Here is a 24009-nt window from a genome sequence, read left to right on the forward strand (position 1 = left end):
GACTTCCCCCATCTCATCCCAGTGAGAACTGTTGTAGCGCAAGAGGAGGCCAATGAATTGGCGATCCGCCAATGGTTGGCAAATTGGACAACCATCCTCATTCCTGTGGCATCAATTTTCTTACTTTCTTTATCTGGTGGGGGTGCATCACCAGTTGTTTGGGAGTTGGCCCTCTGGCAACTACTAGGCTATCAGGTGGAAGCTATCCTCTTATGTACATAGGGTCATTGGGTGACACCTTATATTTTCTGTCAACCCATGGCGCAATTACCCTAGACCTAAAAGGGCAGTTGAATATATTGGGAGTGTGTCCCAACATGACTTTTAGCATCAGTGGGTATTGTGGCATTGATTGATTGAAGGATAGGGTCTCAAACAAAAAATCATCCTCTAGTGGCTCAGTGTGTAACTGCCCCTTATGAAGGTGGCAGCTCTACCTATGAGATCATGGTAGGCGGTTGTGGTCTTCCGGGGAAGAGGGTTTAGCAGGATAAAGATCAGGGTCTTTATCAGCAGAAGGTTCTGCGTCGCAAGTGTCCCAAGGGACATCATGAGGTGGGAAAGAAAAATCATCCCCTTCTTTTCTCGTCCGGTGTAATAATGGAAGGAACTCTCTGGTGAGTATGGAGCATGGGCAGCAGGGGAAGCCGGTGGTGAATGTGTATGGTGCTCAGCAGGTGTTGGAAGTGGGCTGATTTGCACCGGACTTGTGACCTGCTCCAACTTCTTATTATACTTTGGTGGAGGTTATTTATCCAAAGCCTCTAGAAAGGACAGCAGTCTCTTTTATGGCTGTGCACCAGTGTGTTGAAGTCTTGTAATGATGTGTCCAGTACCTGGATGAATCATGATATGTTTCTGCCTGGAGTCCAACTTCTCCTGCAGACACTGAAGCACAGGTTCCACAGACTCCGAACGGTTTGCTTTTTTGCCGAATGCAAATGTTTTTAGCGCCAATGTTTACGGGTGAGAAACAGGTGGCGACATCGAACAGTGTTTCAACGCCGATCAGCGGCACGGCTCTGATGCAGAAGTAATCGGCTCGGAGGCATGCAGCCTGTGCATTTGTTTTCAGCGTCGAGCCGAAGATGGGCATGTCAGACACAGCCGATCGTGCCGAGGGCAGTGGTGGCCAAACAATGGATTTTTGTCATGTCTGGCATGGGTAGGTGACACTTTAGGTGGTGTTCTGTGGTCGGGGTTGAGGTGGAGGTAGAGGTGGAGGTGGAACTGCGCGAGATCCTACATTTCAACCTCTGATACGGATCTGTTGTTGGGGAAGAATGCAACTTTGTCTGCAGCATACGCCTGCTCCTCTTCTTGAAGATCCTCAGGTTCCAAGAGATCCTGTGTTTCTTTGAAGCTGCAGAGACACATTTTGAGTCTTCTTGGACAGAAATGATCTGCAGGACTAGCAGCTGGCCTCATGTACAGGGGAGAGGGACAGGTTTTACACCTGGATGGAGATCGTGCACAGGTACTAGGCGTGGCTTCGAGGACAGAAGCGGGAGGACATCCGTTCCATCACCAGGTGGACAAGGTGCAGAGTTTTAAGGTTCGCCTCGAAGAGCAAAGGACCATGAGGGCCTCAGCTAACTAGAGTTGCGCTGACAAAGTTGAAAGGAATGGAGGGGGAGAGAGAGGCAGCTGCTATTGACAAGCGCACACGTCCAAATCAGATGGCGGAAGAAAATCTAAAAATGGAGTTGATGACCATGCGCTTTACCATCAAGTGGAGTCACACTACCTGGTGACTGGAAAGACTGCCTTTGAAGCAAAAACAACTTGCACATATCCAAGCCCAACACTAGATGGCAGGATTATGCTAAGCATGTGTATCTACAGCCACACATGCATCGAACATATTTTCAAATAATTGATGTCCCACTTGTTAATAGAAGTCTAGCTCAAGTGAGAAACACCTGCTTAAACTGACCTGCATCAAGCTTTAGGGGTGTGGCTTTAGTATATACAGTTGCTTACAAACTTTTGCTATTGGATTATTTATTTGCCAAAGATAGCTCATTATAAGGAGTCAAAATGACTGATTCCAATACATATCTTGATTTTGTTGTTTTTATAAAGCTTCTGGTCACACCTAGTATTTATAGGATGTTTATTCACTGGTACAAGTACAATTAATAGCTTATTTTGGCTGTTTATGTTTTGGTGAGTGTAAGCTCTATCTGAGTTGAAATTATGGTTTTCTCCTTATTGATAGTGCTGGTACAACACTTCAATAGGGGAGACAGTTTCACAAGAAGTTACTAGAGGGCTCTCTCAAGTAGTTGAAAAGGTAATCACATACTTGGGGGTGGGGAGGGGGCTTTAACCTAAAAATCTGCATATACACTGTAGCTACTGTGACTTGTGCTCATTTTCAGTAAGATAAATAAACCATAGCTGTTTATAGTGAGGAATGAACATCGTAATTTACAATAAGTGTTGTAGGAGTTATGAAAATAGTCATGTAACCATACTATACATAGGGAGAGTCAGTCATTGGGAGGTGTCTAACAATTTCTATTTTTCAGAAACTAGTTTTTACAATTTACAATATGGCAAATACTGTAGCGTTTCTAAAACTCATGCACATCTTAAATTATTCTCAAGACCCTTCGGAACAACGATTACAATGTTCTACATATGCTTAATAGAAAAATGTCAACAATCACTGTCTGCTTACATCCATGAGCTCCTGTATTGTGGTTCCCCCAGATCTTTGTGAAATTTTGTCTTCCACTGTAGGTACAGCAGGCTTCAGGTTCTGCAGTAAAGGTATGCCGGTCTTAATAGACATGGCAGCTGCATTAGCTTTGGCTATTGAAAGAAGTTGTGCCTTTTCTGGAAAAAGGTAAGCACACAGTTTAGAATTACAGTTCTATTTAAATTTAAATTCTTGGATTACATTATTTAAATTTAGCTGTAACACAAAGTTCTTAAATGACATGTGTATGTCAAATGTGGAAAAATAACTATTAACAAAAGTACTTATCTAGTAATTTTTACATTACAACTAAAAAGAAAATAATAACACAACCTTATCATAATGATCTCTCCACAATTATACTGCGTCTAATGTACTTTCCACACCATCACTTTAGATACCAGGAGAACCCATAGCAAAAATATTTTGTGTTACGTACATGCCCCTTCAACAACTAATTGATGTCATTTCAATTCATTTTTTTTTTAATGTGCCAACCTGCCAAAATAACAGCCACTGGCAAAGTCAATATGCCGGCTTTATTAAAAAAATCTAAGTTCTTCCTTAACTGACCATTTTGTATGTGCTGGGGTGTGGATTCATGAGAGGATAAATAAGACTATGGATGAATAGATGAGCGTAGGAATGACAAGACTGGTAAGCAATTGGGTGCATGGTTAAGTGAATGTGTGCATGGTAAAGTGAATGACTGAATGGCCAAGTAAGTGCATGGATGGGTGAATGAAGGGGTCGGATACATGGATGAATGAGCAGATAAATAAGCGAGCCAGTGCTTGGACAGACAAAAAAGTGATGAATAAACATGTAGGGATTAATAGGTGAGGTGAGTGAGCAAGTGCACGTGTTATCAGTAAATATGATGTCTATGTACACCATGATATATTAATGCACAACAGCGGCAATACTAATAAATGCAATGTCGATGTACGCCATAAACTATGCATGCATAACTATGTCAATACCGGTAAAAGCAATGTCGATGTACACTACGACAACAGTATGCATAATAAGGGGAATGTCGGTAAATATGATATCAATGACCACCATGTTTTATGTACACGCAATAACTCGTATTGTTGCTGTTGAATTCACAAAAGGGCCCTCCCCTTCAACCCAGAGTCAGAAACACATAGCCAGACAAGCCCTGTGACCCAAACACAGCCAGATTGATAGGTCACAGGTGGAATTACCCTCAGCTCGAAGACAAACTCGCAACCAGGGAAAAATGTGGTACACCTCACACATAGGCAAACCACACCACAAACAGGTCGGAGTAAATTGGCCCCAATAAAAGAAGTTTGGCCAAAGGCACCCATTCCCAAAATATCACAAAGTGAGATAGTACATATAGTTAGGAACACTCAGGACACAGCATGCACAGCACACGTAGTGATCACAAGTTCCCCATGCCTGACATCTGGAAGTATATACACTGGCCTGCACTAGCTCTCCCCGAGCTGAAGAGCCACCTGTGATTCCCCCTTATCAAGTGGTTGCATTTATGATTTATGACTAGGCCGGGACCGACGTGCTCTCTAAGAATGTGAAATAGTTTCATTGTACCTCACAAACTATACATGATCGGTCAAAACTTCTGTACATTGAGACTTTCTTCAGATGCGATTCTGACAATGATCTTCCAGCCGCTGCGTTTAACTAAACCAACTTGTTACTATTTTGCTAAATGCCTCGCCTTTCCATTTTTTCAAGGTAAATTCATATCTGAGCAACATTTTGGCAAGCCAGATAGGAGAAATTGGTTTATCGAGCCAGAGTGCTGCTGAAGGACAAGGACCCCTGCCCAAACTGATTCACATCTGCGCAACAAAACCGGTGAGCAAACACCATAATTGATTAAAAGTTCTGCTGAATCCGCGAGGCGGAGGTCAATGCGGAGGTCGTCGTCACAAGGATAAGATCCGATACTTAGCCCCAGCATGTGGCTTGTGGTAAACTTGGACAAGTGTGTAGATCACTTATTCCCCTGGTCATCATGATAGAGAAGGTGAAGGTAGTTTGTAGTATATTTTGCAGGAACTGCTAAGCGTTACACAGCTGGTCTACCAAGGCCCTTGGTGTGCTATACAAGGCCACTTATTCTAGCTTGGGCCACTGAGCATTACACAACTGGTTACACCTAGGCCCTTGATGGGTTATAAAGGGCAACCACCTTGTTCTTATTCTTTAGTTAAAAGAGTTTTCTTAGGGGCTGTCTGTTTTTTAACACTGACCTAGTCTGAAAGAAGTGAAGAGTTGGATTTTTTTTCTTGGACCACTGGGTGTTACAAGAGAAGGTATGCACGACCCCTGGGGGTGACATAGGGTGTAATTTGGACGTTAGGGAAAAATTCGGACTTTGGTGAACAAGGTGTAGCTTGTGTCTGGCCACAGAGGGCCCATAGTTGTCAGGTTGTTTCTTTTTCTCTGCACAAATCGTTTCTATTTTTGTCCATAGCCGATACTGACAGACTATTAGGCCCACTTAGCTCCATGTATCCCCTCACCTCGGGCTGATTTTTTGACAAAATAAACTATTTTTTCTGTCGATCTTTCTCTTGTAGTTTCTTATAGGTTTTACATTTATGCATTATTGATGTAGCGCTGTTAAAATTTTGCAATTGTGCTTCATGTTTGAATGTTATGTCATGTTAGTACGTTTATTGTTTATAAAATATTAACTATTTCCCCCGCCCCACAAATCAGAATTCTACATTTGCTATTTTGCTGCTAAAAAACAACTTATACTGTTCTGAACCAACCATTGCACTTTGATACAGGTTGTTACTATTTCATTGCTTCTGTCTTTGTCAATTGTTAAGCACTTTTGTGATGAATCTTCTTTAAAGAGCTCGCAACCAGTAGATTGTTGCCAATACAGCCCCATGTACACAGTTACCCCACAATCAGAGTGCAATTTGTAAATATTTAAAACCTTGAAACAGTCAAAAGTTCATAAACACCTAACAAGTTTCCTAACCCATCATGGAGAAACCACAGGCAAACTATGTTTCCCACACAGGCTTGCAAACTAGAGGAAAACTGCAGTCAGTGGCACGCCCATACCAAGGCACACGCATTGAGGGGGGAATGCTCGATACCAACACCATAGAACACACAAGGACACATACAGACCAGGTATGGAGGTCAGAAGCGGGCTAAACGAAAGGCCCTACCAGAATTATTGGCCATCTTGGAGGTTGTCACCGTACTGCAAGACTATCCTCAGGCACGCACACAAGGCAGCCGCACCTCCCCACCATACACCGGCAGGGAAGTGCTCTGTTTGATGCCTGCCATCCCAGCCGCCCCTGTGCTGTGTTACACCAATCAACCAGTCGAGGGGGCTGGTGGGCCCCTCACAGGGCAGCACGCCACCAGACTCAGGGTAGTGAGACTACCAGTCCAATCAGGCCAGGCGTAGTCAGTCGCCTTCCAGTACGGTGCCAGACTGTCTCGAAGTTCAACCCCTCCAACCATGGGTCACGGCCCACCAAGCACCAGCGTGACAAGGAGCTCATGCTCCTCACCGCCCCTCAGAACGCCCTAGAGTCAGAGAGAGGTTCATAGCAGTTCTGGAGGAGGATACCACAAGTGGAGAGAAAGATAGGAGTCCAATCCCTCCAATGTCAGACGCTGATGGTAGTGCTGTAGGGTATGCTCTCCCAGGGTGTGCTCAGGCTGCAGAGGAAGCATCAGGTAGTGAGCTTGAGGTCAAAAAGCTGCCTAGAAGAGAAGCACACAGCAGTGAGCGGAGAAGGCAGCCCAGGTGAGATTTAGAAGAAAGGCACAAGCAAAGGTTAGCAAGAGAAAGAGCTCTCACCGGGGAAGCCCAATGGGAAGAGAGAACACCACACCCTCCCCGGAGACATTCAGAGCTAGGCCCTGGGCTCTCCTTGAGGATGAGCCTGGGACGAGTCAGAAGAGAGGCCACCAGCAGAATCCCACACAGCACCCAACCATCGGCATAGAAGAGGGGCTGACCAAGAATAAGAAATCAGTAAAGCCTAACAAACACAATTACGACATAAGAGGGGCAGAATGGCACCCTTACGCGCACACTAGGTAAGCAGCGACAAGGACGTCCGCCGCTCCCCCTGAACACGCAATCAGGCAAACTAACCACTAGAGAGAGTGTCCAGAGAAAAAGGAGAGGTCTTGGCACGACCATTTTCCCATCTATTGGCCCACTGGACCGAAAGTAAGGGCCAGTATGACAGACCTTGGCTGGAGGAGGGATACTTCAAACCAGTGGACATAGATGTTGAGGAAAACTGCATCCAGCACGGAGGGGGGGATCCGAGATGGAAGTGCTACGTCAAAGAGAAACAGACAGAGCAGCTCCACGCCAAAACATGTCCACCGCTACAGAAGGATGTGTCAGGGACCATCTGTGCCATGGGAACAGATGGACAAGGAAAGATTCAGGAACAAAATGTCCCCATTAATGGAAGGGGCAGGAAAGTGAATCTCATGTATTGAGAAAACCTCAGAGAATCAACTTAGCTATAGGTGACGTCAAATGTCTGCTCAGCAGCCTCATGGCGACACAGTGTTTACGAGGGGCCACATCCCCGCAGTCACGGTGTATCAACACAGAGCATGACGGGATGCATTCAACTCATTTGGACACCAGATATGGACGGCCCTGAGGGAGATATTACCCGTCTGCCCAGACATAGGAGGATTGATGGCAGAAAGCATGAAGCCTGTGGAGACCGTGACTGACTAGACAGAAAGAAGGAATGATCGGGACAACAGACAGGACAGCCCTCGACCGACACGGGTCCCCAGGTTGCATTCTTCAACATCCTCAAAAAAGAGCCTGCCTGCTGGATACACACGGGGCTAGACACCAAACCTTGGCGGGAAATACAGGCTGACACATTACATTGTTACCCGAAAAGACAGGAGAAGGACAGGGAAAAGAAGGAGCACGCCCAGGGAGACACAGCCAAATCGGTCCAACAGAAGTTGAAAAAGACTGACCTCTAGGGGGCTGCATTGGCTGCAAACGTACAAATGGCACTATTCTATAAAGGAGCTCTGCCTCAGGACCCCAGGGGATATCCACCCATGCTAGAGGCAGAGGTCAGTGAAGCTGGCTACAGTCCAGCCTCAAACAGTGACACTATTGTCACAGAATGGGTCACATGACCAAAAATGCCACCTAAAAGCATATCACCCGCAGAAAGGAATAGTACCAATACAACCCCCACAGAATATCCATCATCAAAACTAAACCCAGAGCAACGCAAATGCATTGAATAATCAGCCTCAAGGAAAAAAGGTTAGAGCCACCCCGCCACAACAAGAGCTGGGTGGTTGGCCGAACACATGGCAACCGCAGCAGGTAAGGAACCCAGCCCAGCAAGCACCGAGGCTACAGTAGAGAGGGGCAACAGTCAGGGGTGGTAATACCTTTAAGCAATCGCCTAATCCAAATACGCAGTAAATCTAAAACTCCAATATGAGAAATCCACTTCATACCCAATTCAGAAAACTCACAACAATAAAGAATAGTGACACAGAATTAGGAAAAAAACTCAAGCCTTTACTTGCGTTCAGGAAAAGTCAGGGCTGCCATATGTTCCGTAAATCAAAAACCCACGGTAAATCTGCCATTCTGGATGCCTGCAAGGGTCTAGGCCCCACTCTGCTGCTAGTCCCCCAGGGCGGATTGGCTGGCCATAACCTAGCGGGAGGGCAGTCTGTCGAGGGTCAGGGTGGCCCCCAACCAGGCCATTAAATACAGGCAACCAGGTCCCTTCGCTCAAGTCACTAGGGTGTGCCCCAGATTGAAATCAACCCAATCTTCAACATTTTAGGCCTCCAGCAAATAGAGGCTGCCTTTTCAGTTCCAAAACAAGGTGACGCTCCGGCGCCAGGAGCCAGTTTTTCCGTGCACTTGGGGTGTGGAGACGACACAGAACTTCGTAGTCCATGCACAAATTTGGCACCAAGTAAATAGGGAAATTCACCCGGGCAATAAGCCGTTTCAGTTTGTTACTCACAACAGGTCCCAGCAGCGCACCTGACTCCCATCGTAAGGACATTCTGAATCCTCCTCTCCCCAACCACATCCAAATTCTGTTCACAGGATCATGCCCCTCCAAAGCCGCGGGAGGAGCGCGTCACCAGGTAGAAGTCCTCAATTCCTGCCAAGGGCAGCAGACACTAAGCATCCTGGATCCGAGGGAGAGGGGTGGCGATGGGAGGGAAGGGGGTTTCCATAGAAGACCATCATAGTCCCTCACACAATGTGCATGAAGATTCACACCACCACATCCAGCTTGTGTCATAAGATACACTGGGACTCACGAACATCATCCAAGGCCTGATCCCAGTCATTGCTACTTACAAATCACGGGGCCACAGAGCAGCTTCTCAACCTACACTGGTATGCCACATTACAACCAGCCCTACATGAGACCTCCGGAGGGCGCCCAATGATCTACTGGACAAAGCCCAAAAGAAGCCCAAAAACCAAAGCTTCCAGAAATAGGGCATAGTCAAAACATCGAACTCCATTAGGGAGAACATAATTACATGCTACGTGCAGAGACCATAGGGACTTGAACATGACAACGGGAACAGCCATTACCCACAAAACCCATTAAAGAAAAAACTTCCCCTCACATCGTACGTATCCAAAGCACGTCACTAGCACACCCCAGCTCCGGTAAAGAAACACATACATTTAACAGAAGCAGCCCACTGAGGAAACTACTCCCCCCCGCCCCCCAAACTGAGAGTTGGGGGGCGGGGAGGGGGCAAAGTACTGACAAAATAACGCTACCCAAAATGGCAATTCTCTAAAAACACCACCAGCTCTTTCCAGTACCTCACTAGAAAGTCTTAAAAAAAAGTGAATACAGAGTGTATCCCAAAAAAGAAAAACACAGGAACGCTCCGAAAACTGCCTGTGTTTTTTCCAAGCTAACCTACAAGGCACAGTTCTTATCCCACAGGTCTGCAAACAGCCACACGTGCACCATCGTCACTGTGGCCCGCCGCCCATTCAATCGAAACTCTTGAAAGGACATCAACAAGGCCAACTGCTCAAGAACACAGACTGCAAATTGACTTGACAAACATTTTTGGGGGAAACGAAAAGACTCTTTTTTTGCACTACACCAAGACAAGGGACCATTGGGCGCCCAGACGACAGAAAACACGCCTGAAGCACATCCCAAAACCTGCAAATGTTTTACAAGTTATGTATTTTTATATTCTTGTAGAGTCGGTTTAGCATGGGTGCTCTTGCGTCTCTCAGAAGACAGAAATAAGCCTAGTTTCATTAAACCAAGTTCAACATTCTTGCAAAGCATGCCCAGAGATCGCTCCCACCTCACTAACACCTACGCTGAACCAATCACCAGCATTCCTCACGTACTACACAGCGCACACCTACACAACACCTGGTATCAGCACAGGACCACCGTGGGCACTCAAAGCACGAATAGGTCGTGCTACATATGTTCACTCATACCCCACGGAGTAGGCGCAGACAGGCTTTACTTATTCCAAGAGATAGCCCCCAAGAAAGAAAAATGTCTCACCCACCCGTACATATGTGGGATTAGGGCCAAGACTGAACTAAACAGAACCCTATAGAGCAGTAATAAACATCACAGAGTATGAGACCAAACCCACAGCACTGTACCTTTTTACCGGACCTAGCGTCATTCAAAAGGAACTAGACAGGATGCGTAAGAGGGGCGCTATAGGAGAGGACACTTTGGCCGCAGTACTTCGTAGAAAAGAGGTTCTTGTAGATAGCACGACAACCGCACCAGTGTATAAATAACTAACCTCCTGCCTCCGTCTGAAGTCCCGGAGTGGCACTTAAAATATTTAGAGACATCTTTTTTTAATGACAAGCGCACCCTGGATATGGAATTCCAGTGCAGAACCGCTCACCTTGACCATGCTAGGGGAAATAAGTCCCATGGGAGGATGGTCAAACAACAGCATAGACACCCCATGCCAAGAAATCTGGCATACAGAGACTAATAGAAACACATGGTTGGGGAGGAAGGGGCAATTCCTAATTGTATGGAAATTTACACTGTATTCTTTGAGTTTCAGAGGCAAAAGAACCATGCCGCTAGTTCCAATGAGAACTGTGAAGTAAGACTGCATTTAGCGGACATGCAATGGGACACCTCCACTTTGACGGATGTGTATAGGCAGTGCAGCGAGCTTGTCTACACCCAGCTTGTCCCCAGATGGTGGGGCCTCAGCTCACTCATGGCCACACACACCCAACAATGGTCATCCCTGGTGAAGATCTGTCTGAATTGTACCAATATCCACTACAGAAGGAAACAACTCTGTTGCATCAGGCTCAAATAAGAAAAACAGCTGACTATTTTGGCTAGGCTCCGTACAAGGACATTCCAGAAGAATTTAGACTGTTTTCTGAAACTCTGGTAAATGCAGGATTTGTTTTGATTCATAGATTTGTAAAGCGCACGATGCCCAAGGGCGTCTTGGCAATGGAATTGGCAGGATGTTGGGGTTTGGCAGTAACTAGTGATGCTGATACGATATTCGAGCAAAGCAGTTGGAGAATAACCAAGTTTTCAGCAATCTTCTAAACAACATGAGCGACGTGCTGCTCTTTATCGAGATTGGCAGGAGGTTCCACGTTTTCGCTGTCCCCAATAGGAAGCTTCTGCCCCTCCCCCAGTGAACCTGCTTAAACCGGGGTATTACTAGCAATTTTGAATGAGGTGATCTTAGGTTTCTAGCTGGCATATACCATTTCAAATGCATCCTCAAATACAGTGGTCCTTTACCCTGTGGGGCTTTATATGCTAGGCATTGTGATTTGAATTAAATTATTTAATCCACTGCAGTCTATGGGAGACTGATTCATATTTGGGGATGTCCAGTATTAATCTAGCTGCAGCAATCTGCATTTGCTGCAGCTTTAATAAATACTGTGATTGTATCCCCACATGTAGGGCATTGCCATAGACCAGTGTGGAAAGGGCCAACGTTGTGACCAGTATTTTTAATGCATCCGAGGGAATAAAAGGACAGATCTTCCTGATCATCTTTAAAATACCCCAGAAGGTGGAGGCAAGCTTGTTAATCTGATACTCAAATGTCAATCTGTCATCAAAGACAACACCTAGGTTCTTAACCTTAGGGACTGGAATTGGGCATTCACCCAAGTTGTCCGGCCACCATCTTGGCAACTAAAAGGAAGTGTTGGATCCTAGCAGCAGGACTTCAGTTTTTTCGCCATTCAATTTCAGGCATTTGGTCTGCATCCAGGTACTTACCTGCGACATGCAGTAATTAAAACGATCAGCTCTCTTCCACATTATTTGAGACTGATAACACCACCTGGGTGTCATCGGCACAGGAGACCACCGAAAAACCACACTGCCTAATAACCGATGCCAGAGGAGCCACAGAGATATTAAAAAGTGTGGAGCTTAAAGAGGAGCCTTGAGGCATCATACATGGCAGTTTGAAAGATTTGGACGCAGATCCACCCAACTCTACTGCAAAAGTTCTGTCCGTAGGATAGGATGACAGTAGAGTGAGGGCGGTGTCTTGAATCCCCAGCTCCGCAAGTCTGCCAGTGAAAACTTCATGAAGGCCGCCAATAGATCTAACAAAATCAAGGCGGCCTTCCCTCCTGCATCCAGTGTTCTTCCAAGTTCCTCTGCCACCATGACCAGAGCAGTCTCTGTACCGTGGCCCTCTCTAAAGCCATATTGTGAATGGTACAGGAGGTGTCCTGCAGAGATGAGTTGTAATCTGTATGTTAAGCAATTTCTCCAGCACCTTAGAAAGGAAACCTAGAGATCGGACAGTAGCTGATAGGTTACTTAGGGTCAAGGTTGAGCTTCTTTAACAGAGGCAGGACTGAGGCTGCCTTCCACGACTCAAGGAACAGGCCTGACTATATTATCTACGTGAATACTAATCTGAGTTGTTCACTGAATATTTCAGGGAACAGATGGAAAGCTTTAGGCGGGCAGGGGTCTGACGGGGCTCCTGACTTGGTTGTCTTCACCATTTGAATGATCGGTTCCACCATGGGAGAGGAAAAGGAGAAACCCATGCCGGGTGTGCAAGTATCTAGCCCTGGCTTAGTTATCTTAGAGGAGGAGTCATTGCTGTCTTTGAAGGTTTTATACACTGGCTCAACTTTGTTTATAAAAAAAACTGTCCCAGAGTATTACAACATTCTGGGCTACTAGCTATTTGCGATTTGGCTGGAAGATTGGCTAGTAAACAGCTCCCTGCTGGTGTTTTTCGCCTCCAGTATTTTTGTCGTAAAATATTTGCTATTTCCTCAATGATCAGTTTCTTGTATTCTGACAGTGTATGTGCATATTCAATTGTTCTCGCCTGATCGTAATTGACTCTCCACTTTCTTTCAGACCTTCTGCATGCTCTTTTTGTGCTGTAAGTTTGTTTGAGAACCAAGGTTCAGAGGGATTTTTCCTTCTGGCCAAAAAACTGTTTTTGGGGGCTACAGCATAGGAGGGTCGATACCCTTCATCATTTTGCAAACAAAAGCGAACGTCCGCTGGCTACAAATAACCAGGTAGGAAATGTTAAAAATTATCAACACTGAGCTGGGCCTAAACACTATCAACAAAGAAATGGAAGCCATCCTTCTTATGGTGATGAAACATTGGTATATGTTGGACTTTAGGAACGCGATGGAGGGTGGGGTGTGTGCCAAGACTGGAGTTTCCTGTTGTACTTTTATTCCTTGAAAAGATCTTGAAAACTGAACTTTTGCTCTTGCCATCCAAGCACTGCATCGTCTACAAGCGGACAAGGAGGGAGGTGCCCCTGAGCAAGGACTGGTTTCATAGTATTTTTTCTTGGATTCCCCTATGGGTGTCCAAACTATTCATGTAATTACTTCCAGTTTTAATTTTTTTACTTCTGTTGTGTGGTTTCCTACATATGGGGGTTTCCTGCTCTAAAAACGCAGTTCTCAAATTAGATAATATGCAAATAGCAAGGAAAAGAATAGCAGATACTACAGCAACACATACAGTTTCGAATAATGTGATTGTTATGATACACAAGGAAAATGATGTAGTTGAAAATTCAACTAGAGACGGAATTGCCTTTCTGTGCCCCAAACCCCTCCTGCATCGCTGCTTGTTTTAAATTAGCGAACAACACAGAGGCGGGCAGCTCACTGGTTCGGACATTCCTCCAGCTGTTGCTTCTCTTCCTGTCAGAGCTTAAAGTAGGGCATCCAGGCGGCACTTCTTTGAAGGCTGGCAACGATGCTATGTTTTCCACCACGTTTTGATGCTATGAAGTGCACCAGGCACACTTCCCTCACACCTACTGCTAGGGGGCTGTAGGAAACTGGCTCTGTATATACTATTCCAAAATGAGGTATAGTGTGCAAATAGTCTAGGGGAACCACAGAGGTAGGCAGAGGTAAAAGTAGATAGCACCTTACTCTCTATTTGTAGTAGTGTGGGCAATCAGTAAGGCTTAATAAGAGGGTAGTGTTAGGCATTTGTTGTACACACTCAGGCAGCAAATGATGTCACACACTCAAAGACTGAACTCAGACCAATTTTGTTTGTATCAAAAATAGTATTGTTATTTTATTTCTAGAACCAAGCCTGCACAGGTAAGTGAAATAAATGCTTTGCGAAATACTATGCAGTGTTTGCAAGTGAATACAAGTTCTAAATGCAGTTGTTTGAAATACAGGTAAATCAAGGTATTAAAATACTGTACAGATTACTTTTTCATCTCAAGGTATCACATTGGGACATTTCCTAGAGAAAATCAAGTAAAAACAGTTTTGCACAATTGTACTTTTTCAGGTTTCCATACAAATCAACTTCACACTTAGAAAATTTTTAAGAGAAAAACAGTCAATAGGTTCCTATGGAGCGAAATAAAGTTAACGGTTACCAGGTAAGTACTCTGTCTTTGGGGTTGAGTTTCTGGGGTTAGAACAAGTGTTCCCCCATGGTCAAGGATGCACTCTTGTTACACCCTCAGTGGCACTAGGGCGGCCAGGTGCAGAGTTTTGAGGCCCAATGTTATCCAAAGGGGGACTTGGGGCCTCCGGTTGGTGACTGCTTACGAGCAAGCCACAAGGTTGTGGGAGCAAAGCTCCTGGTGTTAGGCTCAGGGCAAGGTGAGGGGGGGATCTGGTTTAGCACAATAAGTGAACTCGCGGCTGGGTGCAGGCTGCGGTTTTGGCGCCGGGTGCCATGTTGTTTTCAATGAGGATTTTCATTTATGGTTTTTAGCTGCAGGCTCGGTCCAAAAGACTGGGCAGTTAAGTTGGGCAGTTAAGTTGGAGGGCTCAGGACGTAGGTGCACCTCAGGTTCTTTTCTCCATGGCGCAGAGCAGCTTGATGCAGGGGTGTCTTCAGGTCAGACTTCATCATACCGGGCCACTCGCGGGGGAGGGGGTGGGGGGTCTCCGAGCAGAGGCTGCAGGCAACGTCAGGGAGTCCTGGAGGGGTCAACCCACTGTGGACTAGGACCCTGGAGCGATGGAGGAACTCGCTGGGACCGGTGGGCCACTCTATCCGTAGGCCACGGGTGCAGTGGTCGTTCTAGGCATTCGGTTTCTTAGTCCTCAGCAGGCTCTGAGTCTGGCTTTGGAGATTCTTTTGAACTGAGCTGCTGTTCACAGGAGATCCGGTCTTTGTTGAAGGCAGATAGTCATCTCAGGGGTTCTGTAGGTTGCTGGCTGCAGGACAAGGTGACTTTTGGCGCAGGATCTCTGAAAACTGCAGACGGGCCGGTAGGGCTAGGGCTAAGTCAGTTGTTCTCTGCATTCTCCTCTGCTGGGCATCTTCTTTTGTCCTTCATAGGTTGCGGGAATCTGCTTCTTGGTTCAGGGTTGCCCCCTAAATACTGTATTTATGGGGCGTTTAAGGGGTCTCGAGGTCAGTAGCCAATAGGCTACTGACATTAGGGTGACTACACCCTTGGTGTGCACACCCCATGTGGGGGAATGAGCACAATCCCTAATCCTGATTGAGGAGTGCCGGTCATCTGCAAGAAGGTGGGCACTGAAGAGTCGGTTTCACTTCGCTAGCCCCACCTGAGGGATGGGGTTGGCAGAGGTGGGCACACCTTCTGGCCTGGCTAATTTTTCCCGATAGCTACTGATCGCAGGAGAGGCTGGGAGTAGCAATACAAAGGCTGCAAGGCCTTTGAAGCTCCTCTGCCACAGATGGCTCTTCCTGGCCTGGGGGAGGTGCAGGCAACGTCAGGGAGTCCTGGAGGGGTCAACCCACTGTGGACTAGGACTCTGGAGCGATGGAGGAACTCGCTGGGACCGGTGGGCCACTCTATCCGTAGGCCACGGGTGCAGTGGTCGTTCTAGGCATTCGGTTTCTTAGTCCTCAGCAGGCTCTGAGTCTGGCTTTGGAGATTCTTTTGAACTGAGCTGCTGTTCACAGGAGATCCGGTCTTTGTTGAAGGCAGATAGTCATCTCAGGGGTTCTGGAGGTTGCTGGCTGCAGGACAAGGTGACTTTTGGCGCAGGATCTCTGAAAACTGCAGACGGGCCGGTAGGGCTAGGGCTAAGTCAGTTGTTCTCTGCATTCTCCTCTGCTGGGCATCTTCTTTTGTCCTTCATAGGTTGCGGGAATATGCTTCTTGGTTCAGGGTTGCCCCCTAAATACTGTATTTATGGGGCGTTTTAGGGGTCTCGAGGTCAGTAGCCAATAGGCTACTGACATTAGGGTGACTACACCCTTGGTGTGCTCACCCCATGTGGGGGAATGAGCACAATCCCTAATCCTGATTGAGGAGTGCCGGTCATCTGCAAGAAGGTGGGCACTGAAGAGTGGGTTTCACTTCGCTAGCCCCACCTGAGGGATGGGTTTGGCAGAGGTGGGCACACCTTCTGGCCTGGCTAATTTTTCCCGCTAGCGCCTGATCGCAGGAGAGGCTGGGAGTAGCAATACAAAGGCTGCAAGGCCTTTGAAGCTCCTCTGCCACAGATGGCTCTTCCTGGCCTGGGGGAGGTGTAAACACCTCCGCCCAGGAAAGGCTTTCTTTCTGGGCTCAGGGAGCAAAGGATCCCATCCCAGGGGTCTAGAAACATGTCTTGTGGTGGCAGGCTTGTGTGTACCAGTCAGGGAACCCAACAGAGGCTGGTCGTTTTTCCAAGGGGCATCACTAAGATGCCCTCTGAGTGCATTTTTCATTAAATTCCACACTGGAAACAGTGTGGGTTTAATGAGATGAGAAGTTGGATACTAAACCTCTCAGTTTTCAGTAAAGCTATTATGGTGCTGTGGAGTTCGTAATGACAAACTCCCAGCACCATATACTCTTAATGGCATTACTGCACTTACAAAGAATTGGCTTAGATACTGCAGGGGTACAGGGCCTCTAAGGGTGGCGCAATAAGTGCTGCAGCCCTTAGAGGCCTTCCCTTGCCACAGTGCCCTTGGTACCTTTTACAACGGTCTGACATGTGGCCCATGAGGTGGCAATTGGGGGTACAAGATACAGTTTTGGGAAAGAACACAGGCCCTGGGATCCTGATTGGCAGGGACCCAGGGCACATAAAGGCATCAGTAGTCTGGCAAAAAGTGTGTGGGGTGTGGCTTGCGGGTATCAGAGCGCTTTACAAGGTATGTGTCAGATACATAGGTACATGGTAATTAACATAAAGTTCCATGATAGTCAATGATAGTGTAAACACCCTATCATAGATACATAGGTGAACGGTGCATAACAAAAACGTTGTACGTATAATCAACCATAATATAGATACAATATCTAGGATACATGGATGGACAGTAAATACTTTATAGTTCCATGTAGAACATACGTTGATTTACATAATAACTGTAGCCCATGCTCAAGTGAATTTAGCCAGGAGAAGTGATTTCACTTCTTTTTTTAAAGATGCAGTAGAGAGATTAAGTCTAGTTTCTGGGGGCAGAGCATTCCAAATTCTGGGCGCCATCCCTGAAAAGGTTTGGTTGTATATTTCTTGTTGAATCTTGACGGTTTTCTTTAAGAGATTTTTGCCACTTCTTGAAGATCTGATCCCACGTGAGGGCGCCAGTTTCTGTGCCAGATAGCTGGGTGCGTTGTGATGAATGGCTTTATGCGTTCTACTTGCTATTTTTAGATGAATTCTGGCTTCAAAAAGGTAGCCAATTAAGGGATTTTAGGTCCGGGATATGTGGGAGCTTCTTTTGGAGCCAGTGATAAGTCTCGCTGTGGCGTTGATTGAGACTCTTAAAGGGGCAGTTGAAGCTCTAGCAAGGCCACAGAGACACTCCTGTATTCCACTCTTGGGATGACTAGAGCTTGTACTACCAGCTTTAAGTCCTTTTCAGGCAGGAAAGGTTTCTGTTTTCTCAAATTATTTATCTGAAAGTTTGCTCCTTTTGTTGCGTTGTTGATGTGTTTCTGCATTTTGATGTTTCTGTCCAGCGTTATTTCCAGCGATTTTGCTGAGTCAACGATGAGGTTGGCAGTTTAGTGCTGTTAGGTGTTTGATCCAGTCTTGCATTATGGGTACTGAGGCAGGAGGAGCGATTAGAAGGAATTTGTCTTTGAGGGCATTCAGTTTTAGATGGTTTTCTGCCAGTCAGATCTGAGTTTTTCGGAGAGTTGTGTTGAGCGATTTGATGACTTCTAGAGTATGTATCTTAAGGTATAGTTGTGTGTCGTCAGCGTACAAGTGATATTGAATGTTAGACGAGTAGAGAATTTCAGTGAGTGGTTCCATGAATAGGTTGAACAGTGTCGGAGATAGTGAAGATCCTTGTGGGACTCCTAAAGTGACTGAGACTAGTTTGGACAGGGAGTGGTTGACCTTGAATCGTTGCGATCTGTTTTGGAGGAACGAAGTGAACCAGTTTAGAACTGATCCAGATAATCCCATTCTGTGCTGCAGAAGGAATATCAGGTTATCGTGTTTGACGGTATCAAAGGCAGAGGAAAGGTCTAGCAAGCTGAGTAAGCAGGCTCAGTTCTGATCTAGGATTTGTAGAGCATCGTCAATTATATGGGTCATGGTTGCTTCAGTGCTGTGACCTGCACGGAAACCTGATTGGTATTTGTTGAGTAGGTTGAAATGGTCTATATGTCTTACAAGCTGGAGGTGTACACATTTTTCTAAGAGTTTCGCCAGAGTAGGGATGTTGGATATAGGGTGGTAATTGTTTAAGTCCGCAGGGTTTCTTTAGAATGGGGGATACCTGCACGGCTTTGAGGGTGTCTGGGATGCATCCTTGGGTTAAAGAGTTATTTATGATCTTGGTCCAGAAGGCAGCAGCAATGGGGTAAAGTCTTTTATGAAGTTTGCTGGGAGAGGGTCAGTGAAGTGATTGGCAGGGTTCAGGGCAATAAGCATTTTGAGAATAGATTCTTCATTGTAGGTATTGAAGGATGACCAAGATGCATTATTTTTTAGGTCGAACTTTGATGGATTTCGATGTGGGGCATCTAGAAGGGATGGCGAGGGGTTTGTATGCGAGACGGTATGTGTGATTAGATCATTGAGAAGGTCCTTCTTTATGCCAGCGGTATTCCGAGTGAAGAATGAAGCAAATTCTTCACAATTGGGTTGTGGGCATACGTTATCTTGGGGGCGGTGAGGTGCATCCTTAGATTGAGTTTTGATTAGCTCGAAAAGTTTTTGGGGACGATTTTTGGCCTGGTCTACTTGGTGGCTGAAGAAGTCTGCTTTAGTGCGCATGATCTTTCTGTATTATGCGTTTCTCTTCTTTCTTAGTATCTTGAGGTGATTGGCGGATGGAGCTGATCTCCATCTGCGTTCAGTTATTCTTAAGGATCGTCTGTTCTCATTGAGTCTTCCATCATACCAAGGCTTAGAGTCTTTTGTGGAGACTCTTTTAGTTGAAGGGGGGGCTGCCTCGTTTAGTATCATGTTCATGGAATTGAAGTAGCGGTTGGTGAGATCATGAACATCGGATATCTCTTCAAGGAGAAGTAGTAAGTTGGAGCTGGAAGTTGTGATTATGTTAGGATCAATGTTTTTCAGATCCCTCTTCCATACTTTAGGTCTTGTGGGTTGAGCCAAATTAAGTATTACTCTTTCATTGATGAAGAAGGTGATAAAATGATGATCAGACCAATCACATGGCTGGATTGTATCGAGCTGGATGGAATCAACTTTAGAGATTACTAAATCAAAGATTGATCCTTTATCATGTGTAGAGCTGTTGCAAATTTGGGTGAGTTTGAGGTCAGAGAGGAGGTTTTTGAGACTATTGGCCACTGGATCATTGGGGTCATTCCAGTGGAGATTGAGGTTCCTGAGAAATATTTGGGTATTTTGATGTCCGGCAATAGTAGAGACTATGTCCATGAAATGTTCGGCAAAGGTGAGGTTATCACCTAGTGGATGATGGAGGGTGTGTAGGAAGCAAACTGGTTTGCCATCGCTATTGATGTCGAGGCATATGTATTCACAAGATGGGAATACAGGAGATTGGGATCGGTTTACTGAGAGATTAATCCGTTATATGCAAGCGATACCACCCACTGTCTTAACAATTCTTTCCAGTCTGATGATGTCAGTTTGGAGGTATGAGTAGGTCAATGATGGGAGTAGAGGATTCCTTTAACCAAGTTTGTCAAAATTAACAAATCCAGTTATTGTGTAAGAATGAGGTCAGCTATGTGGGCTGCATGTCGTGAGGCAGAGCTACAGTTTAGTAGTATACACTTAAGACGGGGTGTGATGTGGGATGTATTGGCTTCCTGAAAGAGGGGAACTTGTCTAAGGTTGTTTTCTATGATACTTCTCGGTTTGTGTTTAGTGGGCCTGTGAGTGTTGGGAGAAATAGTTGGGATTAGAGCCATTTTGGGCGGGTAATCTGGAGGCATAGTGTTGTGAATCAGGTGTGGGGGCTCATAGCAATGGAGTATTTATTTATTTATTTTAAAGGTTTTATAGAGCACAAACAAGATCCTTGCGGATATCAGAGCGCTTTACATTGGATACATCTAGTTAAAGAGACAAATAGAAGCAAGTAAAATAAATATACATAAGAGAGAGTAAGTCTTTCTCTGATAACTGATTAGTCCTGCGGATTGGGCGCGTTGATTTAATGTGTCAAGGAACTGTTTTCCATATAAAGGAGTTAATTCAGAAAACAACTCTTTCAGGAAGAAGTTTGTTGAAGGACACTGACTTAGCCATCCCAGACACAATTAGTGTCACATTAGGTCCTCAGCACATATTCAAATGATGACAAAAGGAATAAACACTGTATAAACACTTCCTCGGCTGTTCATTGTTGGTAATATCTGAAGGCCGTGAATAGGTATTACTTTATTCCTGCATTTGTTAAAATGTACCTGGAGAACATCACATTCACAAAAAGAGGTGCAGTACTTTTATTGTATTTACTTTTATTATTTTCATTTATAAAGAACATGGTTACACCCTCCGCGCTGTAGATCTAATCTCCCAGCAATAGGGAGAAAGAAAAGGGGGGGCTGAGCAGACCTTACACATAGCATGCTGGAGACTTGAATGCCAGGTTTTAAGTCCTTTACGAAAAGCCCTTTCCATTGGTTCTGCTCTCAAGTTCAGCAGTAAAGAGTTCCATACCTTGGCCGCCAGATAACTGAAGGCCCTCTTCACTCGAGCCTGGCCCTCTTCACTCGAGGATCCTTCACTAGATTAGCCCCAGCGGATCTTAAGTTCTGTGAGGGGGTATAGGGTATTACTATAGAGTGCAGCTAACTCAGGCCTTTGTCCGTCAGAATTTTGTGACAAAAGCACATCGCTTTGTACATAATTATTTTCTCTACTGGAAGCCATTGTAGAGTGATCAAGGCATTTGAGATGGATCCTTCTGGGAAGATTTACAACCAAGCGGACTGCCTCATTTTGAATCAGATGTACGTTTTTCAGAATGCCCTTGGTAGTACCAAGGCAAAGGATGTTACAATATTCTATTTGTGAAGTTACTAAAGCATGTACAAAGGTTTTACTGTTCATTAATGGCAATAGGTCCAGGGTTTTTCTAAAGATTTTGAGAATACCACAGCACTTCCCGGCTACGCTACTTATTTGACTCTCAAACGAAGGTTTGGAGTCAAACCATACACCCCGATTTTTAGTTTTGGATTTAGGGATGGGGGTTTGGCCCAAGACCTCAGGCCACCAGGCTGATGACCAGATAGAAGGTACTTGACCCACTATCATTTCCTCAGTTGTGTTGCTGTTTAATTTAAGGCAATTGTTGGTAATTCGGGAGGCTGGTTCTTATAGACAGAGATGATTGGGCCTCAGCAGCATCCACATCTTGCGATAAGGTGACTAGAAGCGGAGTATCATCCACATATGATACAATTTTCACATTGTGCCTTCCCACAGTTTCTGCTAAGGGGCAGATGTATAAGTTGAATAAAGTGGACTCAAATTTGAGCCCTGTGATACCCCTTGAGATAGCGAAATGCTATCCGACATGTGCGAGCTTAGGACAACTTGGAAGCTACGGGATTGGAAGTATGAAGTCATCCAATGCAGCGCTGTACCACCAACACTGCACAGTCTAAGCCTCTGAAGGAGTAGGCTGTGCGATATGGTGCCAAAATCTGCACTTAGATCTATTAACTCCAGAGCCGCTATATGCCCTTCACCCGCACACCATTTCAGTGGCAAGAAGGAGCGCAGACTCAATGGAGTAGGAGGCTCTAAAAGCAGATTGTGTAGGGTGAAGCAGATCATTTGAGTCGATAAAACTTGTGGGCTGGCTATTCAGTTTTCTCTGTTATTTTTGCAAAAAAGGCAGAAGAGAGATAGAGCGCAAATTATCTAGTTGCATGGGATCGGCTGAAGGATTTTTTTCATATGGGGAGCACCAACGCATGCTTCCACTTTTGCGGAATTACACCCGAATAGAAGGACAATGCAATCAGCTGGGGAAGAATAACCTCCATTCCTTGCACCAAAAATGTTAGTGATGCAGGGTCCAAAGGAGCACCGAGTCATTTGATATACGCCAGCCTCATGAATAATTCTGTTGACATAATCTGCATTTATGTTTAGAACTGCAGGGAGGTGGATGAGTTGAGATGATGATTTCTGGCAATTAGCCAATTCCACATTGCCTGTGCTTCGAGAGCCAGAACTCTGGCGAGAGTTGCTCCCTGTTTCGGTACTGCACTGTGGATATGTTGTCCATCTGAATTAACAGGAACTTTCATTTGTCAGCTGAAAAGAACGACTTGAGAGCAGCAGGAGAACTATTCTCAACTTCAGATTGACATGGTAGGTGCGTTCTTTCTCCAATCAGGTCCCTTGCACCTGGGGTTGATCCTTGTTTTGTTTGTTTTTCCCCTTATCTTTTAAGGTCTTTCTCCAGTTTTAATCCCTTTCCTCTGGTCTCATCTTTCTGGAGGAGGAGGGTGGGTTCGCTAGTGAATCCAGAAAGTCTTCAAGCTGCAAAACGACACCGACCGGTAAAACTATACATTTTGCAGCGTGAATCTTTCTGGATTCACTATGCTGTGCATAGACTTTGTAGTGGTTTGTCCTTATTGTGGTGGTTGGGTGGAAGATGAGCTCTTGTTACAGGATATGTGTTGTAAGACCTTCTGTCCCACTTGCGCTTCTTTGTATATTTGCTTTCTGCACTCCATTGTCCTTTCTATATAGTGCATTACAGCCCTCCTGGCGCCCTTTCTGTGCTTGTGGTTGTTTTTGGGAAAAAACTAGGTATTTCGATTGTTTTGTTTATGTGAAACCGAGACACCACCTTTGGCATGAAGTGTGGGTCTGTTCACATTACAATCCTATCATTGTGTATTTGCAGGTAGGGCTCTTGAAGTGTTAGCGCTTGCAACTCACTTACTCTTCGTAGTGATGTGATAGCGATTAAGAAGGCTTTCTTTAGCGTGAGCATGTCAGGTGTAGCCTTGTGAATAGGCTCAAATGGTGCCTTCATCAATTGAATTAGCACTACGTTGAGGTTCCATGTTGGTGCTGGCATTCTGTTGGAGGTGCGATTTTCTTTGCTCCTTCTACAAATCTTTTTACTACTTGGGAGGTGAAGATGAGCTCTCCAACCAGTGAGCAATGCGTCTGCTGTTAGGACTGTCTGTGGAACCGGGTCGATAAAGGGACACCTTTTTGATAGGTATTGTGGATTCCACCACTGTAGAGAGCGATGGGTGCAGTCGTCTACCAACACTAGATCTGACAATTGACCCTGAGATTGATTCCACTGACGTGCTAAGCATTCCTGTAGGGGACGCATTTGAAGTCTTGCATAAGAAATAATTATGATGCAAGA

The 24009-nt window shown here is 45.5% G+C and overlaps 1 protein-coding gene across 6 annotated transcripts in view; it reads right to left on the reverse strand.

Moving 5' to 3' along the window:
• SON (SON DNA and RNA binding protein) overlaps positions 1–24009 on the reverse strand; it is a 661708-nt gene that overhangs the window by 482839 nt on the left and 154860 nt on the right. For all 6 annotated transcript variants that reach the window (XM_078656944.1, XM_078656949.1, XM_078656946.1 and 3 more), the window contains one exon: positions 2687–2844. In XM_078656944.1, the coding sequence (XP_078513070.1) occupies positions 2687–2844 (158 nt within the window). The remainder of the gene's footprint in view (positions 1–2686; positions 2845–24009) is intronic.

The sequence above is a fragment of the Lissotriton helveticus genome, chromosome 8 (assembly GCF_964261635.1).
Source record: "Lissotriton helveticus chromosome 8, aLisHel1.1, whole genome shotgun sequence".
In the NCBI taxonomy this organism is placed as follows: Eukaryota; Metazoa; Chordata; class Amphibia; order Caudata; family Salamandridae; genus Lissotriton; species Lissotriton helveticus.